The 15,551-nt window shown below is 38.4% G+C and overlaps 1 protein-coding gene across 5 annotated transcripts in view; it reads left to right on the forward strand.

The window, feature by feature from the left end:
• The window catches only part of ATP1B3 (ATPase Na+/K+ transporting subunit beta 3), a 44,942-nt gene that overhangs the window by 20,816 nt on the left and 8,575 nt on the right, over positions 1–15,551 (forward strand). For 4 of the 5 annotated variants that reach the window (XR_011995290.1, XM_072727029.1, XM_072727026.1 and 1 more), the window contains 3 exons: positions 2,901–2,995; positions 4,336–4,464; positions 10,100–10,207. Coding sequence is in view for 4 of the 5 variants with exons in the window: in XM_072727026.1 (XP_072583127.1) it covers positions 2,901–2,995; positions 4,336–4,464; positions 10,100–10,207 (332 nt within the window). In the remaining variant the exon portion in view is untranslated. The remainder of the gene's footprint in view (positions 1–2,900; positions 2,996–4,335; positions 4,465–10,099; positions 10,208–15,551) is intronic. The other variant, XM_072727028.1, reaches the window with a different exon arrangement.

The following is a 15,551-nucleotide window of genomic DNA, read 5'->3' on the forward strand; positions in this document are numbered from 1 at the left end:
AAATAAAATCTTTAAAAATAGATAAATCCTTTTTTTTTTTTTACAAAATGAACTCTAGGTCAAAGACCCAAACATAAAAGCTAAAACTATAAAATTCTCTTTTTTTTTTAAGATTTTATTTATTTATTCATGAGAGACATAGAGGCAGAGACATAGGCAGAGGGAGAAGCAGGCCCCCTGCAGGGAGCCCGACGTGGGACTCTAGGATGACGCCTTGGGCTGAAGGCGGCGCTAAGCTGCTAAGCCAACCAGGCTGTCCTAAAACTATAAAATTCTTAAAAGAAAACGTAGATGCAAGTCTTCAGGACTTTGGTTTAGACAGTGGTGGCTTTAAAAAAATGCATTACCTCCCAGACGCTACTACACTGTATGTGTGTGTATATTGTTTATAACAAAACTGTAATCTTAAGTATAGCCCTTTAATGAGTTCTGAGTCATTCTAGCAAATTCTCAAACTTGAAGGAGCATTAGGGCCCTCCAGATTGGTAGCCAGTTGGTTTAGAAGTTCAAGAAACTTCTGAAGTGAGTGGCATTCTTGTGGAGGGTCATGCCTTGAGCTAGTAGAGTCTTTGCTATGCTGGACAGTTGATGTGAGAACTGGATTGTTGGACATTCAGTGGGGTTGAAACAAAGTGTCTGGTCAAGATCCATTTCTCTTTCCCTGCATGACATAGAGTAAACCATGGCCTGATTTTTTTGCTGCTTAGTTTCTTTTATAGACTTCACATTAACAAACCTCATTTATGAAAACATTTTTTTGAAAGTTAAGTGCAATTGATTCCGTTAAGATTTAAACCTTGAATTTAGCCTTAGAGTCCAGTTGCAGTATCATTACAAAAATGTTTCTAGATAGTTGTTGGCCTTTTTTCCTCCCTGAAGTTTTTTATGTCGTGAGATTTCTTGACTTTTAGTTTCCTTTCCATAATGTAAATAATTAGATACTACTATTACCCCCTCTCTTCGAATGGGAGTAGGTACAAGGTCACCGTGGGAAAGTGGTCTGGCCAGGATTTGAATTTAAGTCATACTCTAGCATAGCCTATGCATATACCCACCCTGCTCCATCTGTTGTCCTATTGTCAACAAAAATAAAATGAGAAAGAAGAAAGGGATTTAAAAGTTGGGGCTTCTCAAGGAATAGAAATGAAAAGCAGAGTCAGTTCCTGTGTTAGAGAAAGGTAGTTTTAGCCATTCGATAGTAGTTGTCTTATGTGCCTTTAGATCTGAGTGTAAGTATAGAAGTAGCATTTGTTGTGCTTCTATATATACTATTAGAACAATGTGATAATGCAAAAACACCAATTATAACATGAAACTTTTTGGTATTTGATATTTATTTTGAGTAAACAGCTTTGGTTTATAATTCTGCTGACCTCAGACTATTTAAAATGCTGATGTTTCTTCAGAGTTTTGTGCATGTTAGTTTCTTTAGTTGGTTAATGACTTAAGGAAATTCTTGAAGGATTTTAAGCTGAGGAACATGAGTAATAAAATCACTATTTAAGCTTCATTTACTTTTTCCTGCTTTTATTACTAGAACTGACACAGACATGCCACACTGAACAGGTTCCATCTGCACCATCCATTGCTAACCCAGGGTGCCCCAATTTGATCCCCATCAATGTGTTAAGCCTATCAGCAAACTGCATCTGAGGAACTATATATGACAGCAGCAATTTATAACTTCTGTAATGATTTTATTTATTCATGATTTATGTATTATTATTTAACGATTTATTTATTCATGAGAGACACAGAAGGAGAGGGACAAAGACTTAGGCAGAGGGAGAAGAAGGCTTCATGCAGAGAGCCTGATGTGGGACTCGATCCTGGAATTCTAGGATCACACCCTGAGCCAAAGGCAGTTGCTCAACCGCTGAGCCACCTAGGTATCCCAACTTTTGTTTTTCTTAGTAGGAGAAAGGTTAAGTTGATAAATTGTCGCTACTCTTATGAGTGATCCTTCATATATGATATTTATAAGTGAGATTAATTTTTAAATATTAGGTTTAGGTCTTAGTAAATGTTCCAGTAGAGAAAACTCATTTTAGTGCTAGAAATCACTTATGTTCTTATTTCTACACTCCTTACATTCAAAATCAACTTAATGGCCATTAATATATAGCATCAGATGTGGGACATGGTTATTAATCTATATATCCTTCTTTTTTTTTTTTTTTTTTAAAGATTTCATTCATTTATTTGGAGAGGGAGAGAGAGCAGGGGCAGGGGGTGAGGGACAGGCAAAGAATCCCAAGCAGACTCCACAGTGAGTGCAGAGCCTGATGCAGGGCTCAATCTCCTGACCATGACCTAAGCCGAAACCAAGAGTCATACGCTCAACCGATGGGCACCTCAGTTTGTGTATCTCTTTTATGAATATACCTCTTTATAGGAAATTTTAACACTTTTTTCATTATGTAATGGTTCTTGAGAAAGCATATTTGGATGTAGCTTGTTCATGTCTGTTTTATGTTTACTCAATATGTAACTTTTTATGAATTTCATTTACATTATTTTTCCTAGAAATTGAAAATCAGATTTTGAAAATATTATTATTTGTGGATGACTTAAAAACACAGCTAAATAATTAAACTCTTAGCACTTTAGTTTCAAACTTCACTGTTGCGTCAACAAACTACCATGACTCAATCTGCCTGCTGCTGTAGTGTTTTATAGTGTGGAACATAGCCCACATTTGTTACATTTATGTATTTGTGGACCCTAGTCTGTTGAATGGAGGATTTATCTATTAGTTCCTATAAACATCTAGATCTGAAAGAATAATTTCTCCTATATCTAATTAAACTAGCCTTTCGGCTTTGCATGTGTTTCATTTCCCTCTGTAGTAAATTAAGCACCTCTTTGAGATTGGTCTTCCTTTTCTTTTTCTGCAACAGGATCGCTGTATGTGGTAGGGAAGTGATGCTATCTGAAGGTGACATGCTGTCCTCCTTTCTTCCTCTGTCCTCTCGCTCCCTATTTTGGCCTCCTGGTAATTGGGGCAAGGGAGGATGGGTGGGTGCTAGTCTAGATTAAGATGAAATTGCTGTAACTATTTTGCCTTTACTTGAAGTGGGGAGGGCTAGGCAGTGTCCTGCTCACATTTAAGAAATAAAAGTTACCTAGCTTGTGGCATAGTCTGTTTTGGGGTCATGGGGTCTTTAGAAAACTCAGAAAAACCTGGTAGAGTGATTCTCTGGGGAGTAAAGAATGGATATATTTAGAAATATATTACTACAGAAATCTCAGAAACTCTGAAGTTAATCCTTGCCTGGGGATGGATGATTGAAGTCCATTTATTTTAGGTAGGAACCTCTGCAGTGGCCCCTCTGCTGGTAATAGAGTCAGGCAAATAAACAAGTATATTATTAAGACGGGGAAATAAGGCTGATGTTAATTCAGTTCCAGGGAATTAAATGTTTTCACTGTTGCTGTATCTGGGAATTTATTATCTTTTGATCAATTTTAACATTTAAATATAAATATGTGACTTTACCAATATATTCTAATATACAATCCTGATGGTAACCACTTCTGATGTTAGAACTTTGAATATAGACATTTGAGAAAAATGGTTTTAGATGTTCCCCCAAATAAGCCACTGGCTTAGGATAGACTTGTTTTAGTGTTTCCAGATTGTGAAGGAAAAAGATGTTGATGTTGAAACTTGGGTATGCCAACTATTGCTTTGTGCTGAGCAGTGGAGTTTTGAAGTCCCATTGGTTGGGGCACTTGTTTCTGGTCTTGTCCTTTGTTTGCTTTTGCATGAGCCTTCTACTTGTAGAGTTTCCTAAACATTATTCATTGAATACCATCTTCATGATTTGCCTCTGTGCACATTTCCTGGCCGTTAAGTCCACTTACTTTATAAAACTTAAATTTATGCAAATAATTATTGTGAAATATGGGATCAAAGTACTAATTCCTTTCTGTTTGCAACTTAAAGGAACATGTGCATAATGGGGTTTTATTCCACCTAAAATCATCCTTATCTCACTGGAGGACATCAAGTTCATTTGGAAAACATTCCCCTAGGTGCTGGAATGTTAAGTCTCTGATCTTGAACCAGAGTATGATTTGTGGAAGCCGTCTACCTTGGAAGCATCTGTGGAGATGCGGGGTCCTGGGATGGGTAGATGATGCCTGCCGAAACACCCTCTGCTTGGGCAGATTGTACTGTTCTGAGTATGGAGACTTGGCTGTGTGCATGGCAGAGCTTGGAACCGTAGCCTCATGACAGTTGGTTTGTTTCCTTAACCTGCCCCTCACGGTCGCCCACGTGCAGTGTACGTGTGTGTCTCCAATTTTCCCAAGTTTCCTTTTCTTTTGCAGGTTTGATCTTGCTCTTCTATCTAGTGTTTTATGGCTTCCTGGCTGCACTCTTCTCATTCACAATGTGGGCCATGCTTCAGACACTGAATGATGAAGTTCCAAAATACCGCGACCAGATTCCTAGTCCAGGTAATTATATTGCAGTTATTGTGACTTTTAACTAAATTTGGTTCTACTTTGGGGTACCTGAGTGGCTCAGTCAGTTAAGCGTCCGGCTCTGGGCTTTGGCTCAGCTCAGGTCATGATCTCGGGGATCTTGGGATCAAGAGTGGGAGTCTGCTTCTCTCCCTCTCCCACCCCCGCCCCGTCCCTACCCCTGCTTTTAGCCTCATGCACACCTGCACTCGTGTTTGCTCTCTCTCTCTCTCTCTCTCTCTCAAAATAAGTCTTTTTAAAAAAAATTGGGGGACCCCCGGTGGCTCAGTGGTTGAATTGAATCTGCCTTTGGCTCAGAGCGTGATCCAGGAGTCCCAGGATCGAGTCCCACATCAGGTTCCTTGCGGGGAGCCTGCTTCTCCCTCTGCCTCTGTGTCTACCTCTCTCTGTGACTCTCATAATAAATAAATAAAAATCTTTACAAAATTTTTTTTGGTTATATCTTATCTTCACTATAAATTTCTTACATAGGTAAAAGTTAAACTTTGGGATTAGTGTGAAATTTTTGATTTTTGTTTGTTGTTTAATATTTGCATAATGATATAAAGACCTTTAATATTTACATACTGAAGACCTGTAATATTTACATACTGATATAAGGACCTGAGCTGATAAATCTTGAGTCCTTTGCCAGGAGTAAGCAGGAATGAATATGGGGAATTAGAGTGAAGCCAAATATGACCAATATAGTTATAAATGGCTTTTGTGAATATCATGTACCATTTTCATTTTGTCTTGAGTAATTTACTTATAAAGTATATAGTTTAGCTCTAGCTTGGGCCAGAGCATTGGTCTTGTAAAATAACAAGCTTCCTATCTTTAATTGCTTAACATGGAAGTGGTAAAAAAAAAAAAAAAAAAAAAAAAAAAAATTTAAATAATCATCATCAATTGGGAATAGAATGGGCATATATTCTTACTGTGTTTATTTTTTTTTAATTTTTTATTTATTTATGATAGTCACAGAGAGAGAGAGAGGCAGAGACACACACAGGCAGAGGGAGAAGCAGGCTCCATGCACCGGTAGCCTGACGTGGGATTCCATCCCGGGTCTCCAGGATCATGCCCTGGGCCAAAGGCAGGCGCCAAACCGCTGCGCCACCCAGGGATCCCTCTTACTGTGTTTAATTCTTTTCCACTGATTGTTGGGAGGGGGAAAAAAAATTCTCCAGGATACTCCACTACAGAAAATATCTTAAACACTTGTTTAAATCGTATTTTCTACTGCCTGATTTCATCCTTTTTAAACAGTCTTTGAATGCCAGCTTTGTCTTTGTTGAACATGGCTCTTGTCCTCAAGGTGCTGGCAGTTTTTATAGAAGAAGATAACAATATGCAAAACTCCAATATATGTAATTCCCCAAAAATGTGAACACCTACTAGAAATAATAGAGAAATAGAGAACGGCGGGGGGGGGGGGGGGGGGGCATGGATAGCAGGAAGGGTAGGAAGGAAGGAATGTCGTGGGAGGTTTCTTTCTTTTTTTAAATATATTTTTTATTTATTTTATTTTTTAAATTATTTATTCATGAGACACACACAGAGAGAACAGAGAGAGAGAGAGGCAGAGACACAGGCAGAGGGAGAAGCAGGCTCCTTGCAGGGAGCCCGATGTGGGACTCGATCCCGGGTCTCTAGGATCACGCCCTGGGCCGAAAGCAGGCCCTAAACCGCTGAGCTATCCAGGGATCCCGGGAGGTTTCTTTCTAGAGCAGTGGTTCTCATCCAACAATGATTGGCTCCCCCAGGGCCTTGTGGTCATATCTGGAGACAGTTTTGGTTGTTACAACTGGAGGGGTGCTACTAGTGACCAGAGGTCAGGCATGTTGCTAAACATCCTAGAATGCACAGGACAAGCCCCCATGCAACAAAGATTTACCAAGCCCAAAATGTCAATAGTGCCAGTGCTGAGGAGCCCTGATCTAGATCCTTGCTCAGGGCATGGATTTGTAAGCCTTATCAACAGCCAAATGGCAGCAGTTTCCCAAACCATCTTTTCTTGGAACATTTTATTCTAAGGACTTTCCCTTATTTTGCTGCTAATATTTGTGTAAACATCAGGAATCACTAGTTAATGTCATTTACCTCATTAGTTTATTTGACCAAGTATTTTATTTAACTAGCTTCATGCTCATTTTCCCCTCATCTCTAATGGTAGGCCTGTTTTCTTCTACCTAGATTAATTCTCTCTCTCTCTCTCTTTTTTTTTTTTAAGACTTATTTATTTTGAGAGAGAGGGCATGCGCGAATGATTGGGGGGAGGGGCAGAGGGAGAGAAATCTCAAGCAAATCTCAAGACTCCCTACTGAGGGAGGAGCCCAATGCAGGCTCTGAAATCTCCAACCCTGAGATCATGACCTAAGCTGAAACCAAGAGTCAGATGCTTAATGAACTGAGCCACCCTGGTATCCCTATTTAACCTAATTCTATATTTTTCTTGCTAAGTTATGTGACTTTGATCCAGTCTATTTCAGGAATACTAAACTATTTATAATTGCATGAATAACAAAAGTAATAAAATAATTCACAATTTCAAACTGAGTCCCTTAAAATTATTTAAAACTGTACTATAGGGCAGCCCCGGTGGCTCAGCAGTTGAGCATCTCCCTTCGGCTCAAGGCATGATCCTGGAGACCTAGGATTGAGTCCTGCATCGGGCTCCCTGCATGGAGCCTACTTCTCCCTCTTCCTGTGTCTCTGCCTCTCTCTCTCTCTGTTCTCTCTGTGTGTCTCTCATGAATAAATAAAATCTTTGAAAAAAACCCAACAAACTATACTGTAGTACTTAGTCTTATCTTTAACTTAATAAATATATATGCACATACATAACGTGTACATATTAATGGATGAATATACATTAGCTTGTTAAGATTTTCTCTTTACAAAGGGTTATGGGTCATGGGTTAATATTTTTTCTTTCTACTTATATTTTCCACAGTATATATGGTATTTAATATACTGGAGGTTTTGCATTGACTATATTGGTTTTAATCTTAAATGACATCATTTCAATATTATTTGTACCCAGTAAAGTAAATGCTAGTTTGAAATTGGTACGTATAAGTAACCTATACATCCACATAGCATGAACACATACTGATCATCATACCCTGACAAACATGCACATTATGCACACAAAGTCTCATATTCCAGTGCTTTAAATTGGAAAGAGATAGAGGAGTTACTGTAGTCTTTACATACTGTTGATGTTCTTTATTTTGGGTAAGGCAGGACTTTATTTGGAGGAAATAAGCATACCATGTCAAAAATGTGCTTGTACCATACACGCCTGCCATAGTTTTTTTCTTAAGAGTTTCAGATTGATTATTAGAAGAAAGCCAGGGGTCCAAGAGTATTGTTAAGCAAGGTCTGAGAAGTAACTGGTATCAGAAATTCAGTTTTAGGGGCACCTGGCTGGCTCAGTCGGTAGAGCATATGACTCTTAATCTCAGGGTTGGAAGTTCAAGCCCCACCTTAAGTAGAGATTACTTGAAAAAAATAAAATCTTTTTTTAAAAAATCAGCTTTAGGGGATCCCTGGGTGGCGCAGCGGTTTGGCGCCTGCCTTTGGCCCAGGGCGCGATCCTGGAGACCCAGGATCGAATCCCACGTCGGGCTCCCGGTGCATGGAGCCTGCTTCTCCCTCTGCCTGTGTCTCTGCCTCTCTCTCTATCTCTCTGTGACTATCATAAATAAATTAATTAATTAAAAAATTATAAAATAAAATAAAATAAAAATCAGCTTTAGACTTTCAGGTCTTAATACAAAGTTTTTGCAAATTGAATGGCTAAAACATTCCCTTAGAAATTAGTCATTAGTCATGTAAAGGAATATAGTCTTTTGTATAAAGCATAGATATCTTCGTATTTTTCTTTAAAATTTCTCTAGTTTAGAAATATGGATATTGGGGATCCCTGGGTGGCTCAGCAGTTTAGCGCCTGCCTTCGCAGGGAACCTGCTTCACCCTCTGCCTCTCTCTCTCTCTGTCTCTCATGAATAAATAAATAAAATCTTTAAAAATATGGATATTTTGGGTTTTTCTTTAAGTTAGGTATTTTTAATAGTTGTATGCAAGCTGCCTTAATTCCATTACCTTTTTACTTACAGGATATTAAATCTTGTTCCTGCTGTAAACCTTAAAAATAAAAGCAATTTCAGACATATACAGATGGTCATTTAATATAATGGACAGTAAGATATTTTATTCTTTCATTAAATGCTTTTACAAAAAGTCTTAAAGTTATTCCAGATTTTATAGAGATTTTGTGGTGGATGGACAGTCAGGCATAGGAGATTATCCAAATCCAAGTGATCTCTGGTATGTTGATGTAGGTGAATGGGGAGTTTAATCAGGAGGTCTTTTGGGCTGATATAGACTGAGATTTTCTCTGCCATTTAGGAACATTGTTTTATCATATGTGGGTAGCACTGCATCTAGTTTAACTCAAAATTCATGCAAACCAACACAGGGAAGTTTAGGGTTTAAAAGAAACTGGATCTAATCTAAAATGTAACACTATATGTTAACTATACTGGAATTTTTAAAAAAACAAACAAAAAAAACAAAAGAATTAGATATCTGTGAGCAGTTTAAATGGAAACTAAAACAACCCTTGTTATTTGTATATTTTCAGATTCAGTGGAAAACATAACATCTCTAATAACTGTGATATGGGAAATGTTTGAGACTGGTGAAAATTTTAGGACTTTTTTAAGTCTGGGTGCAAGCCTAAATTAATAATCTAGATCTAATGCTTTGCCTTTTTTTTTTTTTTTTTTTAAAGATTGATTGATTTATTTGAGAGAGAGTGTGCACATGCAAGTGGGAAAAGGGCCGCGAGGAGCCTGACCAGGCATGTCATGACCTGAGCCAAGAGTCAGACACTTAACCATTTGAGCCACCCAGGCACCCCTAGATGTAATGCTTTTTAAACAAAGAAAGCTTATATTAAAGTTGGAAGCCTGATTATCTTTCTTACAGATAAATATGCTTACATTTTCTTTTCATAAACTCATTCAGCATATTCTATATACACAGCTGTAGATTCCTGATATATGAAATTGTTGGTGGTTATATTCTATATTCAATATGTGAAAACCCCATTTTGATTATAGAGCAGTGTTTATTATTGAAGGAAGAATATTTAACCAGAGTTAAAATTGTATAGGCCTCTTTCATTAAGTTTTATGTTTTCATAGAGTTGTAATTTGAATGACAAAAGAGCAGAGACTTTGATTTGCTAAAATTTTTCTCCTATTTAATAGCAAATCAGCAAAACCTAAAAATATTTGGTAGAAAAATGAATGTGGGAAGTACATACTAAAATTTGTATCTTTTTAAGTCAGGAACAGAGAAATTATAATTAACTGTAGATAATCAAATTTGGGGGAGGTTTCTAACTGATAACCTCTGAGATGATTTTGAAGGTTTGCAATTCTTTCATTTAAATATCTGTGCCTTCATAATCAGAAGTTCTTGATCATTTTAGCATACCCGTGAACACCGTTTTTTATACAATTACTGAGATCTGTTCTTTTAAGTATAAGCAAGGAGAAAGAAGGGAAGTTGCTGCAGTTAATTTCCCCCTTTTTCTTTTATCTCTTTGTAGGACTTACGGTTTTCCCAAAACCAGTAACTGCATTGGAATATTCATTCACTGTATCTGATCCGGAGTCCTATAAAGGGTACATTGAAGACCTTAGGAAGTTTCTGAAACGTAAGTATGTTTTCTTAAGGCGTGGTAAAAGATTTTAGTTATTAGAGAAACTAATACCAAATAATGATTGCTTTTAGAAACATCTTAGAATCTGTTTTACCTTTTATTTCTTTTCTGTTAAACACAGTCAACTGAGAGGACTTGGAAGTAGATTTTATAATTAGTCATGAGCATGTTCTAACTTACGGAAAGACATAGGGGTCTAAGCCTAATGGGCAGATGATTTGACTTTTCTAAAGTAAGTAAATATATGAGTCAAGTTTATTGAGACAGACATAATTATATCTACATTAAAAACTACTTCATAAAGCAAAACTAAATTATATAAAGTAATGTTTGAACCTTTTGGATCCATTGTACTTATGGAGGAGACAGGGAATGGTATTTATCATTTAAAAAAAAAACAAAAACAAATATCTACCACTCTGGTTTTTGGAGTTACCAGTCTGTAATGCTTTCCAGTAGTCGTCCTAGCTCAGTTTTTTTCCTCCTTTTTTAACTTAACTCTGTAGTTTTAACATGCACATGAATAATCATGACATGCTCTGGCCTGTCCTTGATCACATCACCTCTTCCTCGGGCACACATATCTACATTCATTCCTTAAAACATGTAGGACCCCATTGCCAAAATGACTGATGGAGGCTTTCCTCATATAACCTGCAATTTTGCCTGTTTTACTTTCCCTCAACTATTCCTCTACCTCATGGGGACTGCTGCCTCACTTACCCTTTTATTTTATCCCAGCCTCAACTTCCCTTTTTACCAAGCTTATTCCATGGTTTCTCGTTTCTAGTTTTGCCAGTACTCTAAAATCCCATACCTGTCAGAAAATGCACCTGGAAAAAGCCACATAATTCTTCTAGATGAAACCATATAATTCTTGAATGAAGCCCTTTCTTTGAGCCTACCCCCTGAGCAGGCTGCTGAAGACCTTCCTCAGGACGAATCAGCGCTATGAATACTTGACCGCCTCCCTCAAGTCGACCGCTCTACTGCCTGGCAGTCCCACTGAATTTTCTCTGGATAATCCTCTGAAAGGATTATTTCCAACCTCTACTCAAAACTTTAACCTGTTACCGTTCCCCCTATAACTCACCTCATATAACCTGCTTTTCTGCTTAAAGAAATAATGGAAATATTCAAGTGGTAGGAACTCCACCAGTTTCCCCATTCCCAGTAAAACAAACCAATAGTTACAGCCATTTTGTCTGGTATTTCTCCTGCTCTGATGCCATTCCTCACATTTAAGGTCATGTGTACCAGTCCTGCTTTTTGGAGCTGCTGCTTTCAGTGTCTTGGAAGCATTATTTACTATTCCTTCTCATATATATTTAATCTCTGTTAGATCCTTCCCGTCAGCATGCGGAAGTCCTCCACTTCCTCTAATCTTAAATCAAAAACCTCTTGATCCTACACCATCCACTTGGCTGTCTTTCTAAATCTCTTTCCCTTGATTTTTTTTTTTTTTTTTTTTTTTTTTTTTTTTTAAGATTTTACTTATTTATTCATGAGAGACACAGAGAGGCAGAGGCATAGGCAGAGGGAGAAGCAGGCTCCCTGCAGGGAGCCCGATGCGGGACTTGATCCCAGACCCTGGGACCATGCTGTGTGCCACCCAGGCCTCCCCCTTTCCCCCAGCCCCCCCCCCCCTTGATAGTTTTTTAAAGGTGTTTTTGTGAAAATATAATCCATGGTTTAAAAATCAAGTAGTAAAGAAAGGTCTGTAATGAAAACAGTTTTCCATCCTATTCCTTTTTAGCTGCAATTCTGTTAATTTACTCAACACATATTTTTTGGAGAGTCTTCTTTGTGTCAAGCACTCTTCTAAGTTCTATCCGTGAACACAAGAAAAATGTGTTCATGGAGCTTGTCATCCAGTGGTGCATGGGAAGGTGAAGAGTGCTGTGGAGGAGAGGGAGATGGGAGCAGTGGGAAGGGTTGCAGTTTTGAACAGGGTGGTCCAGGAAGGTCTCATGAAAAGGTGACCCTTGAGGAAGGATCTGAACATAAGGGAACTAGCCTGAGGCTTACCGTGTCCAATGTGTTCAGGGTTTATCAAGGAAGTTAGAAGGGCTGGATGAAATAAGCTAGGGTGAGAGTTGCAGGAGATGGAAGTCAGGGAAGTAAAGGACTAGGTGATGTAGGTCCTTAGAAGCCACTGTTAAGTTCTTTGGTTTTTATGCTGACCAAGTTAGAGGTTTTTAAGCAGGGAATATCATCTGATTTGAATTTTTAAAGGATCATTCAGGCTGCTTTTTTGAGACTATAGGGGGGAAGCTAGTTAGGAGGCCATTACACTAATCCAGATGAGTAGAATGGTGCTGCGGCAAGAGAAGAAGCAGTGGACGTTGTAATTTGATTCTGGATACATGTTCAGTGGGAAAGAACTTCATGGTTTTGATCTTTCTCTTACAGTGGTTTTTTCTGTATCTCTAAATATTATAGTTTCCTGATGGTTCTTGATTTATCACTTTTGTGCATTGTCTTTACTTCCTGCCATGAGAAGATGAGAATTTACTTCACATGCCTCAGCCCTCCCTCCCACCCGCCTCCACTCAGTACATTAATTGAATTACTATTTTTAGTTTTGTTATTTATACAGTCTTTATGTCTTACTCTGTCATCTGTAGACACTTCTGATTTCTCTATTTGTACAATGTCATTTTGAGGTATCCTCGAGTCCCTTTTTTTCTGGAAAACTCAGAGCCTTTCTCCTCCTGCCATAGTTTGTATGGTAACTGGTGAGGCCTTTAACATATTCAGCTGTCATTTTGAGACTCCCTTTTATCACTTTAGTTGGATCCACTGTTTCTTGGCTTCTGGATTTTTTTCTGAATTTACCACCTAGTTTTGATGGAGTATATTTATTCTATGTAACTTCCTAAGATACATGAAATGTAAATTTTGAGTCCTTTCATTTCTGAAAATAACCTAATTCTGCATTTATAGGTGATACTTCAGCTGTATAGAGAATTTTAGTTCCTTTGTATTTTTTTCTCCTGCAAGGCTGTTTTTTAAATTTTGCTTTTAAATGTATTTCCGGGGGATCCCTCGTGGCTCAGCGGTTTAGCGCCTGCCTTCGGCCCAGGGCATAATCCTGGAGGCCAGGGATCAAGTCCCACATTGGGCTCCCTGCATGGAGCCTGGTTCTCCCTCTGCCTGTGTCTCTGCCTTTCTCTCTCTCTCTCTCTCTCTCTCTCTCTGTGTGTGTGTGTCTTTCATGAATAAATGATATCTTAAAAAAAGAAAATGTGTTTAAATGTATTTCCGTTGGGTTCTAAAATTTGTTTTGGTTTCAGTCTCTAAAATATCACTTTACTGGTAACTTGATGGGGATCTTTCATGATAAGGGCTTAAGTTCTCCAGTTCAAGGAAATTATCTTCTATTACTACTTTAATAATTTCCTCAACTCAATTTTGTTTGTTTGTTTTTTTTTTTCCTAGAATTATTCTGTTAGTTGGGTCTTGGATCTCTTGTTTTGCTCTCATTTTCTATTTTTACTGTATTATACTTTCTGGGGTCTTTTAACTCTTTAACCCTTCAAGCCTCACCCCTCGCCTTTTAACTTTCAGTTGTTATTGCTGAGTTTTAGGAAAGCCTTTCTCATATTAGAAAGGTAGCATTTCTTTTTAAAAGATTTGCCCTTTTGGGATCCCTGAGTGGCGCAGCGGTTTGGCGCCTGCCTTTGGCCCAGGGCGCGATCCTGGAGACCCGGGATCGAATCCCACGTCGGGCTCCCGGTGCATGGAGCCTGCTTCTCCCTCTGCCTATGTCTCTGCCTCTCTCTCTCTCTCTCTCTGTGTGACTATCATAAATAAATAAAAATTAAAAAAAAAAGATTTGCCCTTTTTTTCCCAATAGATAACCACTTAAAATTTAAAGTTTTATTTTGTTCAAATTAACCTTTTTCTTTTCAGGTCTTCTTTGTTTCTTTCCTCCTTTCCTTTCCTTCCTTCCTATTTTAGGCTTTCTTCAGGTGTATAGGGCTCTTATGTTACTCTGTCCAGGATCATTGATCTATGTCCCATCATGCCTTGGAGTTGGAGGGAGGAGGTTCTTCATAATCTGACCTCTCATCATTACAACTCCTTGCATTAAGTGGAAGGTGGCAGAATACAAAACTGAACTGATGAACTGACCTATACCAAAAGGTCTATGCATTTGAAACCCTTGGGGGAAATTGGGAAGGCCTTGAATATTTCTTGCAAAATGATCTTTATGATTGTGCCACCAAAGTCAAAAAGGAAGTGATGAATGTCATATGATACCTATTGTGTTTAACTCCATGTCCCAAATATTTGAATCCTTTTAAATGAGTACATAATTCTAATTATATCCTAATTTTTTATAAATATAAGATGAAACCAAAGATTTTTGATAGTTTTTCTCCCCAAAGGAAAGATCTTTACACTTTTTAATAAATGCATTTACTTTGAAATTTTTGTTACTGTTTTGGATTCATTTTAGGTGGCCTCTTTCTGGTACCAGTTGTACCCATACCCCAGTAGTTCTTAGGGAGGTACTGTTGGAGTGTATCTTATCTCTTTTTTAGCATCTTTCAATAAACGCATTCATAGAGGGCAGGGACCACATCAGGCTTGCTCACTTTTGTGCCACTCTTGCCTAACACTGTGCCAGTATGGAGCAAACAGCCAAAAACCCGTTGTGTCTTTCTCCCTCTCCTTTCTTTCACATCTCCAGGTTGTAACCATTTTATTCCTTTATCACTTGAGTTTATCTAAGATGTTACCTGTTTCTGCTTAAAAAAACAACAACAAAAAACCTTCTCTAAGTTAACATTAACTCACAGGGACCCCTTGGCGCTCAGCTTTGTTCTAGTCCCCCCAGAATATACTTCCATAGCACTGTTTTTCTTTAGGCCCTTCCATTATGATTATTAGAGCTAAGGTCTGTTATACTGTAAAATCCATAAGGGCAGCCACAGTGCCTGTGTTCTCACCACTGTATTTTCTTTATGGGAGTATAGTTGACACGTAATATTACATTAGTTTCAGGTTACAACATGGTGATATGACAAGTTTATAAGTTGTCCCCACTATCTTTTGGGCCATGAGCATAGGAGGCATTGAAATAATACTATGGCCGTGGCTGGCGCCACCTAATGGTGACAAAAGACATTGATCTGTAATCCAGTTTTTTACCATCGTTGGATACAAACAAACATCAGAACTGTTAAAGCAGGACGCCTGGGTGGCTCAGCAGTTGAGCATCTGCCTTCTGCTCAGGGCGTGATCCTGGGTCTGGGGATCAAGTCTCGCATCAGGCTTCTTGCATGGAGCCTGCTTCTCCCTCTGCCTAGGTCTCTGCCTCTCTGTGTCT

The sequence above is a fragment of the Vulpes vulpes genome, chromosome 11, assembly GCF_048418805.1.
Source record: "Vulpes vulpes isolate BD-2025 chromosome 11, VulVul3, whole genome shotgun sequence".
NCBI classification, from domain to species: domain Eukaryota; kingdom Metazoa; phylum Chordata; class Mammalia; order Carnivora; family Canidae; genus Vulpes; species Vulpes vulpes.